At 36.8% G+C, this 22071-nt stretch overlaps 1 protein-coding gene across 2 annotated transcripts in view; it reads left to right on the top strand.

Moving 5' to 3' along the window:
- RALGPS2 (Ral GEF with PH domain and SH3 binding motif 2) overlaps positions 1 to 22071 on the top strand; it is a 103723-nt gene that overhangs the window by 65926 nt on the left and 15726 nt on the right. For both annotated transcript variants that reach the window (XM_009275867.1, XM_019471173.1), the window contains exons 8-14: positions 1258 to 1395; positions 2276 to 2366; positions 5053 to 5120; positions 5798 to 5933; positions 6764 to 6915; positions 17657 to 17711; positions 21167 to 21244. In XM_009275867.1, the coding sequence (XP_009274142.1) occupies positions 1258 to 1395; positions 2276 to 2366; positions 5053 to 5120; positions 5798 to 5933; positions 6764 to 6915; positions 17657 to 17711; positions 21167 to 21244 (718 nt within the window). The remainder of the gene's footprint in view (positions 1 to 1257; positions 1396 to 2275; positions 2367 to 5052; positions 5121 to 5797; positions 5934 to 6763; positions 6916 to 17656; positions 17712 to 21166; positions 21245 to 22071) is intronic.

Here is a 22071-nt window from a genome sequence, read left to right on the forward strand (position 1 = left end):
AAATATAATTTTAGAAATTCTCTGTTACTGAAATACGTTTCTTAAAAGTATTTTTTAAGTTTGTATATTTCTTTTATTTGGCTATCTTGTGGAAGATGCAGGGGATGAAGAGCAATTCCTTTTAATAGCAGAGTTGGTCAGGATATGTTTCATTTAGTCAAGACAAAAATGATTAGTCTTTGGGTGAAGTTCAAGAAATTGAGTTGAATTAAAATAAGCGGTTTATCTACAGCATTAGTATGTAAGGAGGATGATTTTGCTTTCTACGTGATCAAAGGATTGAAAGACTAGTAAGGTTACAATGGTGGTGGGGAAGAAAGCAGGTAGAAGACTTGAAGAGACTTATCTCTAAGGCTGTTGGATCTTTGGAGTTGTGATTAATATGAACTGCAGGATTCATACTGCATTTCATTCTGAGTGCACTTTTTGCCTAGTTAACTTTTCTCATGTTGCTGAAAGTTGAGTTTGAGTTTCTATTCAGCTTGAAGAGTTATAGATAATATGATTTTTTTTCCTTCTGTTATTTTTTTTTAATTGCTGAATAGGAAGAATGAAGTAGTAGACTGCCTTAATAATAATTTTTATCATGTATTAATTAATTATTTATCATTAATAATTATTTATCATTAATCATTATTTATGATCATTATTTATGATCATTATTTATCATTAATAATTTTTATCATGTATTTTAGCATTGTGTGTTTAGTATGCTTCATGTTTGTCAAGGGAATAATTAATTGGTGATATGGCGGAAGATTAGGTTCATGAGTAGTTGTGCATGTCCTTGTAATTACTTTTAGATTTAGAAATAATGACACTGTTAAAGTCAGCTAGTACATGCCTAGTGTGATGCCTCCCACTGTGATTTGTCGTGCAGAGGATGAAAGCTTGCACGCAGAAACCTAGCTGTACTCGTACCCTCAGCATCTGTGAACACAGCTGAGATAAGGTTGACAAAGCTAAGGATTAAGTGAATGAGGAGAGTGCAGATTCAATCCCAGACAAGGGTGGCATGGTGATGTACTTTCCTCTAAGTCCAAGCATTATTACTGTTTTAGTCTGAGGTCTGAAGGCTCTTGGAGGTCTTGTTGAAATGATTTCTCAGGTAAATCCAAAATAATATTCTGAGGCAATGCTGTTGTCAACCTGCATGCACGTTAGTCAATGAAAGCAAACATTCTTCAAAATACTGTTTCTGAGTTTTTTTGCTAAATGGGAGACACTAAAGAAACTTTTTTTTCTAATCTTATCCAGGTATTTATCTGTCAGACTTGACGTATATTGACTCTGCCTACCCATCAACAGGGAGCATTCTGGAAAGCGAGCAAAGAACAAATTTAATGAACAACATTCTTCGAATTATCTCAGATTTACAGCAGTCATGTGAATATGGTAAGCTGGTGTGTAAATATTGCAGTATTAAAGCGAACAACTTTAAAAGCTTTAATATTTGTCTTCTGTAATGCAATGTAAGTAAGGCCAGCCCAAAAGTCTAAGTTTATTCTGGTATTGGTGGTTATGACAGAGCATCAGCATGAAGAGACAGAATTAAATTGCCCTTTTCTTACATCACACACACTTTTGTAGCATGTATTTTCTGATGAAAAATGTGGAATACATTGTACTTAACAGTAGTTTTACTAGTACGTTATAAACTTGTATCCCTGTGTTTCATAATTTTATGACTCTGAATTCTAAAAATAGTAGGATTGCTTTTGGAGTAGTACTTTTACTGGAGATAATAAAATACGTTCAGCTTGTCTTTTGGGCATTTATAATTCTGTTCATAGATCAGATAATGTATTTTTTCTTCAAAGGTGGTCTCCCTCACAATCCTCTTAAAGTTCTAGTAAGTTGTAAGGCTGCGTTTTTGATGGTGGAATGTGAATTAGCACAGGATTGTGGCTTCACTGAAAGCTCAGTACAATAAGAATGTAGGCTGTGAAGGAGTCCTCAGATACAACCCTTCAGGTTCCAGGTTTGGGACTTCAGTTTGAGCAGGGGCGCACTCTCACTTTTCCCTGATACGTGCTCTGATAAGCAGAGCAGCTCTAGGGGGATAGATGGCTGGCTTTATGGATGTGGGGAACGTCAGCTCAACACATGAGAATTGCTATGAAGGACAAAAATTTCAACATCAGTAGGGACTGTAGTTTGTACCTCCGTCTCACATAAAAAGGCAAGAGATCTGATTCTGTTTAAATAGTTTCTGGAAAATAACTTTGCTTACCAATGAATGGTACAGTGACAATGAATGTCATCTGTTCTCCAGATATTCCTCTGTTGCCTCATGTCCAAAAATATCTAAACTCAGTTCAGTACATAGAAGAACTACAAAAGTTTGTAGAAGATGACAATTACAAGTAAGTATGAAAAGCTATAACTGTCTGTAACTCATTACAAAATAACTTTTATAACACAAAGCATGTCACTTTTAAGATTGCACTTGTATTGGGGGATTATGCGTCTCAGATGCACCATTTGCAAGTAGTGAGGTTACAGCAAGGTCCTGTGGTCAAGACAATTTTTAGCATGCTGGATGGCATATCTCCTTCTTTTTCTATGCCCGACTGCATCAAGCCCTAGCATTCATTTCTGTTTGGTCTGTTGATTTATCTGCAGACCTCTTTGAGTGTTCACTAATGAAGACTCCATGCTTCTGGCTCATGTGTAACACTGTTCAGTCAGTAAGATGGATCCTGTGATTTGAGATAGCTTATGTCATTTTTCATTAGAACAAAGTCATCTGTGTGTCCAGTCCCAAGTTCTTACTGAGTGTGACATAAGGCTTTCACTTTCATATATAGTTCACTTTCATTTTATATTTTTCTCTTTGATGAGGTTATACAGTGTAAAATGTAAACACTTGATTTTTGAGAGGCAAGATATTGTCCATCTGTGTCCCTGCCCATTCCTCCCAGCATACCACCTGAAACAGAGGTTTCTACTTCCTTAATTAAAAGATTATTACTGTATTAAGTGATTTGGCATCCAGCAAAACTGGGGAATGGAAATCTCTGGCAAGAGACAGGAACAAGCCCTGAGGATAGGAAAAAAACTAAAGCAAATCTGTTGCAGATGAAGAAAGTTCTTGTTCACTGGCTGATCTGCTTGAGGACGTTCCCCACCCATTCCCATCCTGCCCACCCTGGAAGTTTGTCACCTCAGTTGTGTTGAATTGGTTGCTTGTGTAGCTACATTCAAATGGTGGGAGGGGTATGCACACTAGAGGAACAAATTCAGTTTACCATTTAGTAAATCCAAGTTAGGGCTACTAAAAGACAGCAAATGGGGACCCTTCAGTTTATGTCAAGGAACAGTTAATGAGGCACTTGGCTTCCCTTCACGTGTTACAATCTTTAATATTTGTAAATTGTTCTCTGCGTGTTCGTGTGCAAGCATCGGGCTTTACCTTTTTGCTGAAATTTTTTGATTGATTTTGAAAGTATTGCTTGCTTATCACTGAGAGTAAAGCTCTGTGGTCAAACATTTGAAGGGAAGGAAAAAAAACAAACCCAAGTTTCTTAACTTCACTGTCTGCTTCTTAGTGGCATATTGTTTTTGTGAATTCCACGTTCCACCTTCCTCCGCCTTCACTAGGTAGGACTCACTACTAGTGGGGAATTTTATTGCTGAAGGAGCTACAGTCTCTTCATACCGTACAACCCACATTTTGATAGCAGGGAAATGAATGGAGACAATTGCACGTAATGCAGAAACATGGCTGCTATTCAGAAAGTCTGTTTTTACACCTATGGGTTTTGTACGTCTCCAAACTGAACTTTTTATGGGGGAGGAGTATATTCTTACTATAAGTGACTATTTACTTTTTATCCCCTAAGGTGTCTGCAAAAAGGCTGAAGTTAGAGAACAGCCATTGTGACTTGAATACATGTTTTTTCTTCCTAAAGAATTTTATTTTAAAAAATTAAAATTTAAAATTGTAATGAATCATTGCTAAACTGTCTGGGGATGGAAGGGAGAGGAGCTGTCAAATTTCAAACTTTGTCTCCCCAAAATTAAGTAGATGCTTTTCCAACCCTGCTAATTTCAAAGATTCTAGTTCTGCAAACTGTGTGGACAAGATATGCTTGATTTTCCTGGAGTTCTCTGCTCCTGGAGTCTGCCCTCTTTGTGGTACTGTTGGAAACGGCATTAAAAAGTGCCTATTATAGAAAAAGCTTGAATTCTGGATGCAGTCAAGTTGATAATGTATTTTCCGAAACGCAAAAGAAGGATTTTGGCTTTTAGACCAGTAAAGACAAAAGGCTTGGCCCGGCACACTAGTGCACTTTATAGAAAAATTTAAAATATGAAGTGTAGTAAGTATAAATATTTTAGCCAAGGTGGGGGGAGCAGTTGTATGCTTTTTATTCTTCCCGGTTTTTATGCTAGAGTAGCGGTGGTATCACTGAGTTTCATGTATCTGCTAGCAGTCCCAGGGCCGTGTAGGTCCTGGCTTATGTGTGGCTGTGCTTTCCCTGGAGGATGGTGCCAAGCAGAGCAATGTCCTCTTCCCCTGCTCCTTCCACAGTGTGACTTTGCCACACCTTGTTAACAGCTCACGTTGAGCTTTTGCTCACAGAAGGCGAAAATGGCAACTGGTAGCTGTTTGGCTGCTCGTGGCTGGCTGTGCCAGCTGCGTCAGGCTCTCTGATGCAGAAGAGGTTGCAGGGCTGTGCTGTAGCCAAGGTTTTGCTGTTGAGTCTGGTCCTCCTTCAGCATAGTATTGCAAACCTGTCCTAGTCTATATGAGCCAAAGCAATAGACTCATTTACAACATTATGCCCTAGCATGTCATTTTTTGAATCCTGGGCCCTGTTGCAGTAGTAGGGGTTTTTTTCATCCAAAAAAATTAAAAAAGAATGTTTGGAAATAGCGTGTGCTAAAGATAACTATGCACGGTTTGTATTAACTTTATAGTGTTTCCTGCAATTGTAGAAACAGGCAGCTTTCAATTGTAAATTTAAAAAAAAAAAATTTTCAGAAAGTTACTTTTCTATGCTTCTATTTCCTGATAAAGTAATTTTTAATGCTTCTTTAATGCAGACTTTCATTAAAGATAGAACCAGGGACCAGCACCCCCCACTCTGCTGCTTCCAGAGAAGATTTAGTAGGTAAATGTTTAATAAATGTGAGAAGACTTGAGGTTGTCAAATGCATTATTTTTGAGTTGTGAACACGGAAAAATATTTGCCTGAGGCTCATAAAGAAGTGTGAAGTATAAACACTGTATATTTGTAATAAAAAGTCTAAAGGTAATCTGTAAAGAAAATCTTTCATGGAATTGAGTCAGTTTCTAGGTTCTTGTTTGTATTGTGGCACTAACTTGTTAGTGTCATTTGGGGTGAAGAGCTATTAAATATTTGTTCTTTGTTGCTTCTAGACAGAAGGGCCTTCATCTAAACTTCTCATGGTATAATATGCTTCCAAAAATGTACATTATTTTTGATCAATGCCCAAAGTGGTTGAAGGCAGGAGTTTCAAAACATAGGATCAGTGGGACCTGTTTAATGCTAATGTAGTAGCTAATGCAGCAACCTTTAGGACTTACAAAATACTTGTAACTAGATGGTCTATTTGAAATAAGTGTGTTTATTTTTAATCCTGTGCAAAAAACCCAAAGTACAGGTTTTTTAATTATCAATATGAGTATATCAATGAGTTTTATTACAGACTATCTTGTACAAATTGACTTTAGGAAGTTTTGTGCAACTCTTCCACGGTTTTCTGAGAAGTAACCCTGAGAGTAATTCTAAAGTTGCTCGGGAGTAATGTCTTTTTTTGATCCCAGGCTCTGAAGTTGGAGCATCTCCACAAAGTGGACGGAAAAATGTTGCAGCTGAAGGAGTCTTGCTACCACCAACACCCCCTTCACCTAGGAACCTGATACCACATGGACATAGGAAATGTCACAGTCTGGGATACAAGTCAGCATTTTATTTAACCTGAAAACCCTAAGCTTTGTGATGTATCGTCTTTCAATACAAAAGCTTTGCTTTTACGAAGTAGCATCATTTGTACACAATACTTAGAGACCAATTTGTGGCAAGAAAGCAAGCTCAGAACTATAATGGTAGTATCCCAACCAAAGAGAATTAGTCAAAATAGGAAGACTGCAGCTGTTCACGATGATAAGAATAGCCAATGCGTTAGCCAAAATAGGCTCTTTATGAATGACAAAACTATCACTTACAGCAACTCAATGTCCATGTTAATTCTTTGAGATTCAAACTGAAATAGTTGCTTTATTGATATTTTTATAGTGAGACTTCCTTTGTAGACCTTCATATAACTTTGTATAGTAATGGCTTCAGGTTTTTTCTATATAGGTGTAATTCTAATTAGTATCTTGATCATTATATCATCAATTCCCTTCCTATCTTTTCAAAATGCAAGATTATAGCTATTGAGTAATTCATCTCTTAGCTTATATTGTGTAAGTTTACCTTTAGTGAGCTAGAATGCAATTCTAAAGTTCAATTATGTAAGTGTTATAGTAAGACAAAAATACCTTAGGATATTGAAAGCAATTTTTAAAGTACTCCTGACTTTCTCTTTGCTCCAAGAGTGCTGTGCAGTTTTAAGACTAGCAATTCCTATAGATAGTATAGTTTGTGTACAATTGCTTATGAATTGAGCCATGATTTAGTTTGGTATTCGGAACACACTGTATGCAATCCTTCAGGATGTTAAAGCAACAACTTTTGAAATGTATCAAAGATCATGTTGTAACAATTTTATCCTTGTTCATTTCTAGTTTCATACACAAAATGAATACGGCTGAATTTAAAAGCGCAACATTCCCCAATGCAGGCCCAAGGCACCTACTGGATGACAGCGTCATGGAGCCTCATGTCCCATCCCGAGGGCAGGCAGAAAGCTCCACCCTTTCTAGTGGAATTTCAATAGGTAGGAACTGTAAACGTACCTGTGCAGTACCTGGTCTTTTAATAAAGATTTTAGCATGATTAGTTGGCGATTGTACAAGCAGCAGTACTATTCTAAAATACCAATTCTATTTTAGAACAAATTTGAAAAACGTAGGTGAAGGGCAGCATGATTTATACAGCATGAACTGACAAATTGTAAAAAAGCACAATTTTTTTTTTTTTTTTAATCCCCTCTAAAGATACAACCTCTGATACTCCTCCTTTTCCTTGATGAGGGTGGAGGGAAGTGCAGGGCACCATTTCCCATTCTCTTTTTTCCCCTGCTAAATCAATCCAAATAAAAAATGTCTTGTGGTAGGATTTCTATTGAAAATGCCATATCGAATTGACAGTGAGAACTGTAAATTGCTGACAGCCTTTAAGAGCATAATTTCTAAATACTCCTGACTTTTGTCAATAGATAGCATTTTAACTTTCAGATACTTCAAAATGTCAGAATCTATTTCATTTTGTTAAGTTATTTATCTTCAAATATTTAGGGTATTCTTCTTTTGAGAACTTCTGCTTCATGAGTTCCTTATGTGATGGCAGTTGCTCTTTTTTCCTGTTACGCACAGATCCTTAAAGTGGAGGGAGGGCAGGGCAAGTGCCTCTCAGATCCACCTAACTGCAGCCAGGGTTGAGAAATGGAACCTCTATCGCAGTTCTTTTTCTCAAAATTATTAGCTTGATAGAATTCAGCGGTGTTCAGTTTTTATGCATTTATGGTAATAAAAGATTTTTGTAGTGTTACGCATTTCTTTGGATAACTTAATTTTAAAAAACAGTTTTGCTTTTTAGCCTTCATGGAGACAAATAAGGTCACACAGTTTCAAATTATACTTTTTTTTCAGGAGCTGTTCCTGTATTTTCGTGGAGAAGGCCATATTCTGAGCAAACATTAAATATATTTTTCATGTGGAAAAAGTCAAATATCTAGAGGCAATAATTTAAAAAAATATGTTAATAAGTAAATCTGTGGAACTAGCTTAGATCAAAGTAGTTTGAACCTGTTCGCATCAGACAGCTTCCACTATTAAATGTGCATTGCCTGTCTCTGTTTTCTACAGGTTCTCTGCTGTGGCAAAGTTTGCCATTTCAAAATCATCCAGCAGGAATGGTACTTCTTATCAGCGTACAGATAGCTAGCGTTCTCGGGGATTGCACAGTACAGGCGAACCAAACTTTTGTCACCTTTGTAGAGATGTAGTATTGCCCTTTTCTCAGTGCAGTTTTTTACTGATGTTTTCTAAGTGTCTAAGAAACTTCTCTGCAGTTGATCCTTTTTTCCAGGGTAAATTATTTATTTACCTCCATTAGAGCCTACCAGGTAAGGTTTGCCAAAGCTGACAAGCAGTTTTTCATGAGGTACAATGAAGAACCAGTCACCATCTAGATATTTTGGAGAATACAGGGTTTTCCTACCTTGTCTCATCTCTGAATTTTTCAACTCTGTTCTCTTGCTTAGCTCAGGCATGACCTTATCGACTTGATGTAGTTAACCTTACAAGTTGGAACAAAATTGCCACTTTAGAAGACTGTTCTAAATCACTTGTAAAACAGCAACCTTATGCATTTTTTGTAAGATCAGCATTTGTGGTTAGAACTTCCCCTCTCCCATTCTCTTCCACCTCCAGCCTTCCCATACTCAGATACTTTAGTTTTATCACTGTTTTGACAGTCTAGCATCATTGTTATTTTTGCTGCTTCTTGATGATGAAAATTTCAGTGACACAAAAGATCAGTAGAGGTGCTAGAAATACGTATGGAGGAAGAGAGTAAGTTCTGGAGGCTCGCAGTATCTATTACTGAAGAATTCTTGGAAATGTAAGTTGTCTGGCATTCTGTACTGCTGCTTCAGCAGGGTTTAAGGAAGTTGATTGAAGCTGCTAAGTTCCTCCATCATGTTTAAAGTAGTCTGTTTACTCAGTACTTGGAAATAGTACAGTCACTGCAGCAGAGAGGAGGTTTACAGTATTCTACAACACAACTTCAAAAGACGGTCAAGAAAACTTCTTCTGAATGTGTGTACTGAAAAGAGTGTTATTCCTCACCTTGCCCATAAACGTGGATTTAAACTTGTTGCCCTAGAAACAGGACTACCTTTTCTTAGATATAAGCCTATATAGGACTTAACTTTTTGGATAAATGATCCCTCTTCAAAACAAGGACAGTATTTCTGATATGCCAGCACCTTGAATGTGACCTTAAAGATGACTGTAATACTACTTTAAATCACTCGTGTTTTGAGGGCTCAGAGGTGTTCAGACCTTTCCAGTCCTTTCGTATTAGAGGATCTGATATAATCTGCCTCTGCATCAAATATCAAAAAAGGAGCAATGTAACACCAGTGTCTATAGGATGCAGCACTGTACCGTTAACAATGCTTTATCTAAATTGTTAGAGCATGCGAATTCATGCATTTTCTTATCAGGCCTCGTGTCTGAGTTGCCTTTGCTGTTAACAGATTACTATTACTGTACTCCATTTACAATTCAGTAAAGCAATTTATAGACATGTTATGAAGATTCATCAGAGTACTGTTTCTTTTTCTACTGGTGAACACACCAACTTCTTTAGATACATCAGAACTCTTCCAGTTGGATTTTTTCAGTTATCCCTGTGATAGAAGCTTTCAATCTGTGATAGAGATCAGTTAGAGCATCACTAGGTTTGAGATTCATGGCTGGTTGAAATTCTGTTCTGCATATAAGCATACTAAAACTGAGCAGTTAATCCAGCAGTGCGTGTGTCTGAACTAAAAACACACATTCAAGTGATGATGGACAATTTTGATTGTGTTGTGCTGGGAAAGACTGAACCATTCTGGGAATAGTGCATAGCATACCAAAATTTTTACGTCAATGTAATCTTTCAGATATGAAGGATACACTAAGTGGGTATTATTCTTTGCAATGAATGATTCCTAAAGCAGAAGCAATGCAGAAAGTGACCCAGGTATGGGATTTCCTGAAAATAGGCCTATCTGTAACAGGACAGCCATGGTCAGAGATCTCTATTGGATTCTTTTCTTAATTTCAGGGTCTGGAGGCTGGTTGTGTACATTCAACTCATTCTGCAAAAACCTAGAACTTAAAAAAAAAAAAAAAAAGATACAGCCCCCGTTATATTAATTTCTTGTGCTTGGATCAAAATAGTTCTTGTTCCTAGAACTATGAGACTGTGATCAGCAGATGGTCGTATATTATGCTAGAGTAAGAGAGATGTACATCTGGTTCTGTTGCCGTTTTACTTTATAACATAGATGTTTGTTATCTGAACAAAAGTGAGAAAACTTTTTACAGCAGTGCCAAGGCTACCCTAATTGGAAGGAAGAAACACTTGACCAGTCATATATACACTATCAGGTTGGAAATGTTCTCTTGAATTCAGGAATGTAACAAGAGGAAATAGTTTCTTCTAAGTTTTAGACGTTCATAATTTAGACAGCTGCATTTGAGCTAGTCATTTGGAGCTCCTTATAATCACATAGAGAATTAAGATCTTCAAGGATATGATTCATCTCATTCTTAGGTGGGTGGCTAAAAATAGGTTATATGACTTTTGTCCTTAAAACCCCGCTTTATTTCTGTTGACTGCAAAGAGACTTTTGACAGATAACACATGAAAATACGGACAGATGAATACTGCTGAAAATATGTCTGTTTTGTGCAGACAATCCAGAATATCTGCTTTTAGTAAATTGGGACAGATGCTTTTACTTTGCAGTGAAAGTTCATTGAGAACCCCCACTACTTGTCATCAGTAAGCCTTAAAGCTACAAGATAGTTTTGTTCTGCAATCCCTCCGTTTTGATGAGGTCACTGTATACACTCTTTCAAAAGAGTGAGCTTGCCCTTCTGAGGTCTAAGCATTGCTCTTGGCTGGGTTGAAGGAACCACCTGCACACTCTTACGAGCTGTTCTCCTGCATGTATTTGCCTACTGTCACCTCCTCATCTAAAAGTAGGATAAATTAAGATGCTTTTACTAGATCATGGTTCCACTCTGAAATAGCATGAAACGTCCTTCTATTCATAAGATTTTATTTTTTTTTAAGAATACATGGTTTTCTAATACTCCCTGATTTTTCTTATACTTTTTAAGTATTCTTTTCTTGCTTAAGTGTACTCTTAAGTACTGTTGCAGAAATGCTCAGCTTGCTTCATTAATGTTCTCAGAAGTTTTGGATTTCCACCATTTCTTATGATTTGGCTTAGCTGCATTACTGAATTTCTTTTCTGAAACTGAATTTGTTTACAATGGCTAATTGTTCAAATAATTCTGTACAGGTAAAGGGACAGTGTAAAATAGACCCCTCTTCATATATAGCTTCTGTGTGGCTTTTCTCATCTTACAGCACCTAACATATGGGATGCAAAGTAATTTTCATTAGGAGGTGTTTTGTGGTTTTTTTTTTAAGGGTGCAGTCTCACATGTATACCACTTAAGAATAGATACCGACGTGTGAACGCAGAAATACTCGGCTGAAATTGAGAATAATTTTAGGTGTTTAAAAATTCAAAGAAAACACATTTATGGATTGTGTTTGTGGCAGTGTTGGATGCAAATTCTGTTCTAACTTCAGAGTGTTTTCTTTCTCAAACTATTTCTTTTTTTCCACTTATTTTTCCTAATCTACAATGATATGAATGAAAGCTCTGGAAAAACTAAGGCTCTTGAACATTTGCCTTCATTTGTGTTCCAATAACTTGAGCCTTTATTCTAATGCAATCAGAGAAATTAATGCTGCAGAGTCAAAGAAAGGTATTTTAAATCAGTGTGAATTAATGTTAAGAAAGTGCCTTTGTAAGAACAGTACATTTTCAAACCTAAACTGGCATAAAATGCATACAAGAATATCAGCATTTTAATGAATTCTTCTATTAAGTCACCATCTTGAAGTACTTGAATTCTACAAGGGATTATATTTCTCTTTAAATAAATGAAGTATAGGTGTAGGTATACAGTACATGCATTTACTTTCAGGTTTTTGGCAGCCTATACAGTAGGGAAGAACTCTGCACAGCCAATGTTTGTTTGATTCTTTACTCTGTAGTATACTGTTCAGGTGTTTAGGACTCTGAGTCATCAGCAGTCTGGATCAGAAGATCAAAGTTCGGGTAGGGTTTCAGGCAAAAAAAAAATTAAAAAAAAAAAAACCACAACAACACACAACACATTCCATTTAAATGAGTATATAGATGCCTGCCTCTTGCCCTAAATGTGGATGCCCTGTTTTGCTATTGTGAACTACTACTTTATTAGTGATAGGGTAAATATAAAAGCTGTATAATATGTGTATGTTAAAAATGCACATGTAGGTACCTGGATTTGAGAGGAGGAGAGGGATATACAGGACTTCTAGCACCCCGTTTCTTCCGCAATCCTTATTAGTATTGTTTGGTCCAAAGCATGTGCTCTGGGTGTTTTGCAATTAATGCAGTTGTACAAACCCCCTGTTTCTGCCCCGTCTTTATCCATTTGGTTATTTGCTTTTGATAGTTTTTCACAATGAAACTCATTATCAGTGACGGTGTTAAAAGTTTGTGTCGATTCTCTGGTATCATATTGCTTGAGTAGTTTGCCAGTCTTCATGCCATTTGTTTGGTTAACTAGCAAGCCAAAGTTGAGCTATTTAAACTTTACTGTACAATAGTTAAATGGTAATGAACTAGTTAAATATATATGAGGATTTTCAGTATGGTCATAGACTCAACAAGGCAGAACATAACTTTTAGGGCATGGAGTCCATCTCCATGATGTTAGCTGGGCTGTATTGTGCTACAGCAATTGATGTTCAGGCCTCTTGACCAATTTTTTGTGTTTTCATGTTAGAATTTCAAGCTCTATCAGGTCAGTCATTGGCTATAGTGACTAGAGCTCTGGAAACACTGTGTAACTGGAGCCATGAGAGTGTTAGTTGCAGATTTGAGAAGGGGAAAGAATTTTTAGTCTGAATACTTTTTAAACTCTTTGGGGTTGGTTTGTTTATATTAACACCTGTTTAACTTTGGGGACTAACTTCTGGATAAAGGAAGCCTGTGTTAAATGTTCAATATCCTCAGACTTTCAGCAATGAGTGGATGCCGTGACCAGGGGGGAATGGGTATGCAGTGGTATAGGCATTCCCTATCACATAACTAGGAACCTAGCCTCACACTGTTTGTGTGGCTGTAGCATAGGCATATGTATATGCACATCTACAAATGCGAACAGAAAATTCATGTCTGTATTCAGCTGCAGTACTAGAGCTCTGTGTAACAATCCTGAAACTTCTCAGATAATCATCAATCAGCACAGTTAGCGAAAAAACATTTTGCCAATTGCTGTTATTCCTAAGATAGGAAAAAGCCTTCATGTTATGTAGTAAAGGTAAACACAACTCTGATACTTTTTTTTTAATCCTGTACAAGAAATTTTTAATTTTATTAGCAATAAAGAAAACTAGGAAGATAGTGGTTTGTGTCAAGTGGCTTCTTACGTAAAGCCAAAACTTGTGTAGAACATTACTTAATAGAAAGGACTTATACTACCTAGGATTTGTTATTAAGTTTAACCTGAAGACCTGCTTGAGGTTGTTGGAAAAACTCAAATATTGAGTACATACTTGAGAAGAATTTAAGAAGGTGATATATTTTTGAAGTAGTGAATGAATGAAATATTTCCAGTTGAGGTGATAGTCAAATAGTGCACTTAATGTTTAAACAGAATTTGGCTAGACATCTAACTTTTATTAAGTTAAAAACAGTTCCTTTCACCTCCGTTTTGTTTTGGAGGAAGGGATGTAATGTATATTCTTTTGTTTTTCGGGAAAGGGGGTTTTTTTAGTATCAGAACTTTTGTTGTGCAAAAAGTCTCCTAGAGCTTTTTAGAATCTAAAAAATCCTGTTAGAGATGTTCTATATAGATGTTAGAGGGCTAGTCAAATGCTAAAATTCAACCTTCTCCAGGTTTTTGTTACATTTTTTTAAGACCTGTATGTGCATCAATATAAATGTTAAATCAAGTTCTATATAGATGTTAGAGGGCTAGTCAAATGCTAAAATTCAACCTTCTCCAGGTTTTTGTTACATTTTTTTTAAGACCGTATAGGCATCAATATAAATGTTAAATCAATAGCTGTGATGTTTGGCCCACTTTTTTCCAAATTAACATTGCTTTTAAAATTGTAATTGGCAATTTGTGTATAGATTAAACTTTTTAAATGAAACTTTTTGTTTATGAATCCCCCAAATCTGTTTAACTTTTGTAACTGTACTGATACTGTAACAAGGATTATCACTTTCTGAAAGATGACATTTCAGCTCTTTTGCTCTAGATTGTTTTGCATTTTTAAAAAGCAACACTAGCATTTAAATCTTTCTGTAGAGTACTTAGTACAGTGTTTGAAATATTACTTTCTTAGCACAGCTAATATAGTTGCCATAAAAATGTCATTTCAGATAAAATTTTAACATATCTGCCTACTTTAAATATAAAAATTTACTTCATAATACAGTATTGTTAGGGGGTTCTAATTATGTGGGTTTCTATCACATGGGCCTCAATCAAGTAGAGCTCTAGTCATATTAAAGTTGCACTTCCTGTTGAAATAAAGCTAAATCTATGCGGTAATAAGGAAATAAGATGCTAAGTGTCCCTAATAGCGTTGGCTGGATGACTGGGTAAACAGGAATTACTGCACCATTTTGCAGGACAGACTGCTCCAAGTAGCAACAAGGAAAATTTCAATTACGTGCAAGGAAAACTTTTTTCACATGCAGGTTGTGAAACACAGTAACAGGTTGCTCAGAGAGACTGTAGACTCTGCCTCCTTGAAGAACATGACTAGATGAGGCCCTCAACAATCTGATCATGAAGTTAGGTTTGTCTTGACTAGAATGTTGGACCAGATGACCTCCCAAGATCTCTTCAAGCCAGAATTATTACAAAATTCGTAAGTAGGCTAACCTATAGAAACAAATAGGAGAGACTGTCTATTTGGACAGGTCTGGATCAGGCCTTCTTAGAAACAGTCCAGGACCTGCCATACTGGGCTATTACATTTGCTTAGAATAATGCAGTCTGTGCCTTAGTTTGATGCAACTGCACCTGATATAGCATCAGTTACTCACTTCCTATTCATGCTGTTCTCTCATTTGTGCTCCTTGGTGTTTAGATGGCTCAGGAAACTCACTCTTGTCTTCACAACAGTCCAGGATGCTGGATTCCCTTTCTTGAGAAATCATCATACTTGAAACCTACCTTCCTAATTGTCATTCCACCTGCTAAAAGGATTACAGTACTTTAGGATCTTACTATAAGATATAAACAGTCTTCCTCAAAGGCAGTCAGCTGGGAGTCTTACCCAAAATACCTGCTTGAAGTTGTCTCTGAATTCTGTTACATCTGATTCTGTCTCTTCATCCCCAAACCATGTTACTTGTTTATTTGAAGAAACTTTGTATATTGCCTTACAGAGAGTGCAGCTGTGTTTTTGTTTGGATGAAATAAATCATTGAGCTTTTCACTGTGATGTGGATGTAGAATTTGCTGAAAATATTAAGTGACAGTTGTTTCTTCCAGGAAACTAAAAGCTTTTTTTTTTGGGATTTTGCAAAGACTTCTACTGTAACAGCAGGTTCCATCTGAATAGGTTACTCCAACTGGTTACTCCAGTTTTGCCTGGGATACTTCATGATCTGTCTGGTGGTATTCCTGTGTAAAAGTGTGTAGAACAATGTGGAGTTCAGTCCACACATTCGCTTACTTTTCCATGGTGTAGGTTGGATGTAAACTGTGCTGGACAGAACTTTTGATTATTTTTATAGTCACTTTTTACTTACCTGCCTTGTGGCACCAGAATGACTGTTTGCTGATAGATTAAATTTGTGCAGACAGTCACTTGAAGTAACATTCAGTGAAGTCACTCAACTGTAGTAACTGTGGCTCTTTGATATGTTGTCCTCGCAGCTACAGTATAAGTCACAGAAGTATAATTCTTTTATGGGCAAGCTACCTGCTGCTGTAACCTTTTAAGCAGTTGAATGCTTAAGGATCAGAGAATGTAACTACTAAAATCTTAAAGACGCTTCTGGAAAATAATTAGTCACCTGTTGAGTCACCTCCCCTTCTTGCAGACCTTTATGCCTAGCTTAGGTGCCAGTAGCTCCTCCGGAACATCGTTTTTATGTGTCTCAGCTTCTTCCACTATACAAGTCCCTTTTACTGTAATGTTAGTGTGAACCAGGTTAGGACCTTCCTTTAGGAAAAGTTCAGGATAAGCTGAGACCAATTTATCTAGTATCCCTTAGAGATCATATTAATATGAGGATGTTGAGCTAATGTTTGGAAAAGAGGTATCTTAAGTTGAATTGGCTGGCAGAAAAAGGCATGTATTTTCTCTTGGATTTTGCACAGAGAGAACTTCAGTCCATGCTGAGATTTTCATGGCTCTTGGCTGGAATTACCCCTGCTGTGTGTGAACTTTTATTGCCTCTATCTTTACTCTCTGTTTACTCAGTGGATATCCAGACTTACCTTTGTACAGATTAGCTTTATTCTTCAGGGCACCACTGTTCCCTGCTGATTTTCTGTGTAAAATTACAGGAAACTTGTTCCCATTTTCAGCCTTTGTTTCTCTGTGGTAACCCTTAAGTAAGCTGCATTGATTCAGATTTTTTTTTTTTTAATTTGTCTGAAAATCATTGTAAATCAATTCTTTCTTTTATATATGGGTATTCAGGAGGCAGAGCAAACAAGCTGTAAAGTTAGTGTGCCAAAAGGTGGGCTTTAGACTGGCATTGAATTAGTCTGAAACTGAGGAGTTGGGGTTGTCTGGAGCCAAAAACATGTTGGCTTGAAGTGGAGGGCAAGGATGGTAGCTGGCATGGGAAGCTGCTCTGGTCTGAAAGGTGAAGAGCCAGCAAGACAACAGCTTGAACATTGTTTATAGTACAGTTAGTAACTGAAGTTACTGAGTTCTGTTAACGGTATTTCTGTACTGATATATATTTACTGATTTTTAACATTACAGATAACACTACCTTGTGTCTGTATTTAAATACTAATTTTCAGGCTGATAGGATTTACTGTAATTATAAAGTTAGTATGTTATTTATGGGCCTGCCATGAGCGGATGCATCAGATATTTGGATTTTGTGTTTTTCCTCCTCTTTCAGTGTTTAAAATAAAATACTTGAGGTAACATTGGATTACTTTGTGAAGCACAGAAGGAAAAAATACTGTTGTGATCTGATATACTAAGTGGGAGATAGCTTTAAAAGTTGTTTAAGGCTTCTCAAATCAGCAAAGCCTTCTAATGTATTGGAGATTCAGCAATGAGTTTGCACTACTGCAAATTTGCACCTCTGCGTCATGACCATGTATGACTTCGTAAGGAATTATTTAAATAAGTGACCTTTCTTTTTAACTGCTTGTTGTGTTAATGGGACAAATCCACGTTTAGGGTGTTCTTTAAATTTTGAAAATGCCTTTCCCATTTATTAGCACTCCTTTTCTTCAACTTCTTAATGTGCACTTCGACCCTGTCCCTTCAAACCTCTACCTCAGTTTATGTGAAATTCCTGAAGCAAATCACAAAGTATTTTCATTGTAGTATTTTAGTGAGGTATTTTTTACACATCTAATCTTAAATATTCTGAGGAGAAACAGACATAATTGAAATAGATGGATTGTAGATGATGAAATAAAGTATCATTCATTCTTATCTTTTTCAAGGTAGCAGCGATGGTTCTGAACTCAGTGAAGAGACTTCCTGGCCAGCATTTGAAAGGTAAGAAAAGCTGCCACTCAAAACCTGCATTTCTCTATTCAGACATTGTTATTTACAATCTTTCACTCAGTCCTGAAAATGATGCTTTATTTTAGTGATCTAGAGATCTTCCGTATGTGAGAATATTAATAAACTGTAGTAAATTCACTGGATCTGTTAAAGCAGCAGAGAAGTACCTTCTGCTCACTAGTAGTTAATAGGGCTTTTGTCTAATTGGGTGCTTACTCATTACACACATTCTTCTAAATAGCTCAACCAGAATACCATTAAACACCAAATTATTTTTCTGGTTTTATATATTTGTATATCCTGTGTATGCTATTTATGTGACCTATCTGGTTTTCATTTTCACTTTCCCTGAGATATTTCATCCATTCTTGGTCCCTTTGTTCTTGTCATGGACATTATCACCTGTTTTGTCTCTCTCATCTGCTCTTCACTTCATTGTTACTTGCCCTTGTGTTACATGGGAAAACACAAAAATGCCCCTTGCTAATGTCTGATTTTGTGGTCCAGAATTAACATCTTGCTCCTTATCCAATACTTGCAAATACTCAGGTGACACTGGCCACTTCAATCCTTTCCCATGTTGTATTTGGCAGTGTGGAAAAAGACTAACAGCTGTAGTTTAATACAGTAAAAAAGGTGGAAATTTCATCTTCCCACAGCTGAGTCAGATGCGCAATACAGTGCGTAGTTTGCTTCTATAACTCAGTTTCAGGTAATCCATCAGCTTCAGAGTTGCCATGGATGACTTTTTCTACTATGCTTTGAAGACATGTTTTGTAGAAATTTTTGTCAAAGAACTTCTCCTTATAGTCAGGAACTGTTACCACAAACCTTATATTTTGCTTGAATTCATTGAAGCAGTTGAAGTTCTGTGTTACTTTTTGGAAGAAATATTTGAAAAATCTCTCTGTGCCAAAGGTGAACTCTCTGATATTTCATGCTATAAATATGATTACATACATGAGGAAATGCTCTTGTGATTCCATTATGTAAGCAATAAGAACATTCCACATGAGCATAGAAAGAAAATCAGGTCAGAAAGAAAATCTCTAACTTATATGTGCTCTGTGGTGCAACCTGCAACATTCAAAAGGTTTTCTTGCTTTTCCTTCCCTGCTGCCTTTTGGAATTAATCAAGTTCAGGTTATTTCTCAAAGCTAAAAAGTTCTGTGGAGAAGCCTTAGACAAAATGGTGAACTGAGTGCTTTTACCCCGAGTAGCATAAGAAACTTAAATTTTAGTAAGCCTCAGGCTTAAGCTCATGGTAACACTCTCCAGAATTGTTGTGTGGACTTCTGAGACAAAGCAGAGGTTTTTCCATCCCTGTCCTAATGAGAACTGGCTGGCCCAGACTCCCCCCAGTTAAAAGGTTTGCTCCATGTCAAACAATTATGTCAGAAGATTCCTCCTCCTCCTCCAAATTCCACTTGCCTGAAGTACTTTCTTCTCTCCTGAGAGAGCTCTTTGAGAACTCTGAAGTTGCATGTTTTTCAGGGTGAGTTCTCTTGCCTGCTTCCAAGGAGAGGGATTGGGTTCCTTACAGACATTCAAAACATCATGTGTGAAATTCCTAGAGATACGCAGCAACCTTGTGTTTGTTCCTTGGTTTATAAGATGATGAAGCATGTTTTGGAATTTAATAGTTAATACACTGACATGCAAATGTCAAAATTAAGATAACTAGAGAGGGTGTCTCTCTAGTTTTGATCTGTACAGTGGGTTTCCATTCTTACAAAAGAGTCTTTAAGTGAGGGAGAAGCATTAGTTGTCTGGAATTAACAGTTACTGGCAAAATTGGGATACATCCAGTGTTATTAATGACTACTTCCTATGTAGTGTGAGTGGGAATTAAGTATTTCCCAGTGATTTAGGAACACGATCTTTGGGTAGGACAGCTTAAATCTGCATCATATGCTTAACAGGAAGAAATTAGATACTCCACACACAGATTCCCCAGGTAACAGAAGGAATTGTAACAAATATTCTTGGTTTTCCTGGCCCTCCTGTTGTTTGTAACTGGGAAATGCAGAAGGGATGAGGACTAGAGTCAATGATTGTTTTGAAGTGCAACAGAAACTTAGTTTGAAACTTGAGAAAGAGCTTTCAGCATTGGTGTGTCCCTTTAGGCTAATCAAAATTACTTGAAGGACTTTAATTCCACGTTCTGACAGTTATATCATGTTAAGGGCAGTATACTAAGTGGCACTTCAGTCTCATTGGTTGTCATCCTGAGTGTCTCTGAATAGACTTCCCTGAAATAGCTCGAATCCAAGAGTGATAGCCTCCTTGTTATGCAAAAAAACAAGCTTAAAGGTAAGAAGAAAACGTATTTCATTTGCATGCAAAAGATACGTACACATAAATGTACAGCTCAATTACAGTTTCCCCCATTCTTCTTGTTTAATGCTGCTGACCTTTACTGTATCCCTTCTTTAAGCCTGTTTTGTTTGCCTGCTATATGCTATTCTGATTTCAGATTGAAACATGACAATGCTACTTGTTTAGGTTTCCCATTCTGAGAAATGCTGCCCTGTCCATATATAAGCAGCTTTCCAGCTAATGCAAAGCCCCTCTCACAGGTGACAGATTGTTAGATTTATACTATGTAGGAGATTTTGCCTGTAAAATTCTCATAGGCTTGTACTTAACTGCCAGCTTCTGCAGCATTAGAGCTGATTTTCAATCTCTCAGCATAATACAAGCAACTAGAAAAACGGATAAAAAATAGGAGGTGAGGACAAAGTGCCTATGCTTCTATTGACTTAGATGGAATTCAGTTGACTAAGGGATCTGATCCAGAAAAACAAGGTTCAATGAAGCAAAGCAGTATTCAAAAGGCAGGTCTAGAACACAAGTCCTGGCTAGGGATAACAGTATAGATCAGGTTAAGGACTCTAAAATGTGAAGCTTGTCGGTAAAGTTTAAAGCTTATATGAACTGGAGAATTTAAATACTGCTTAGCTTATTTCAATGTTACTTAATAAAACAGTATTTTAAACAGTGTCAGGCATATTTTGATAGTGCTTTTGCTTCCTTTCAGCCCAACAGCTTGTGTGTGTGCATACTCACAGAAGTTGAAACCATTTTCTTCTGTAGTAACATCTAAAGTCAGAATTTAAAGACAAGTTTTATTAATATGGTTCTTTTACACTGATTTAATCTCTAAGAACTAAATGTAGACTTTGCTCTCAAAATGTATTATTCTTTAGTGCCAATGAAACACTTCAGTATTACGAGTTCTGACAAAGAGAACATCTGATGAAATAAAAAAACATGTTATCTACCCCTTCATGCATTTTTCTAGTTAAAATTATCCTGTTTCTTATGTGGAAGAAGTGGCTTTGTGATATGCACACCAAAAAAAATACTATGCTGTTTTAGCAGTCGTGCTATTTGTGTGAATAAAAGTATATGTAATGTGTACAATTTATAATGGAATCCAACAGGAACAGGTTGTACCATTCTCTCGGTCCGGGGACAAGAGTGTCACGAAATGGCTATCGAGGCCACATGAAGGCCAGCAGGTACAATCCCCACTGCACACAGAGGTGTCAAACTTTCCCTCTGGTGTTGGTGATTTGGTTTGGTTTAATAATTAAGTGGGTGTTTTCTGATGTCAACTTTCTAACTTACATGTCAAAATAAAGGTAGAGACCTTTCTCTTCAGACTTAAAGCTTTCCTCTTCTATGACTTAATCTGTATCACCAGAAGGGCTTTTGTTCATTCTGGTCTGCAAATCCAAATTCTGAACCATTGGATCTTTGTATCAAGGCTTAAAGATGTTTTACCAGAGGTAGCTTTTTAACTGCCTGCCACTGTGTAGCAGTGTTGATAGTTCTCATGTGGACAACAAAGCTGCTGCTTGTGCTAATGGATGGCATTCAAGATGTTTTCTTTGCTGGCAGTTCTGTATTGAATTTCTTTTCCCCTCTTCCCTGAAATCAGAGATATGGCTAAAATGAGTAACACATTAAAATTGGCCCTAATTTATTATATATTGTATTATTTGCAAGCTGACAGAGTAATATAACTGATTATTCTGATTAGTTAAAATACAAATTCTGTCTCCAGCTGTGTGGCACTGTAGTTGGGAAAGAGATGGCCGTTAACTGTGAAACTTTTTTCATGTTAAGAAGCAAGCATTGTCTCACTCTGTTAAACTCATGTTTACATCTATCAATGTCCAAAATTGTCTCCATATCATCATCTTCAGTAGGTGCTGCAATGAAAATGTTTGCTAGATTTCCAGTTTACTTTGAACGTTCATGAATGTTAGGATGGATGAAACAGCAAATCCTGGCTTCAAAATGAGTTTCAGGCGCTGTTCTATTTCTTGGCTTTTCTAGAAAG

The sequence above is a fragment of the Aptenodytes forsteri genome, unplaced genomic scaffold (genome assembly GCF_000699145.1).
Source record: "Aptenodytes forsteri isolate BGI_AS27 unplaced genomic scaffold, ASM69914v1 Scaffold289, whole genome shotgun sequence".
Taxonomy (NCBI): domain Eukaryota; kingdom Metazoa; phylum Chordata; class Aves; order Sphenisciformes; family Spheniscidae; genus Aptenodytes; species Aptenodytes forsteri.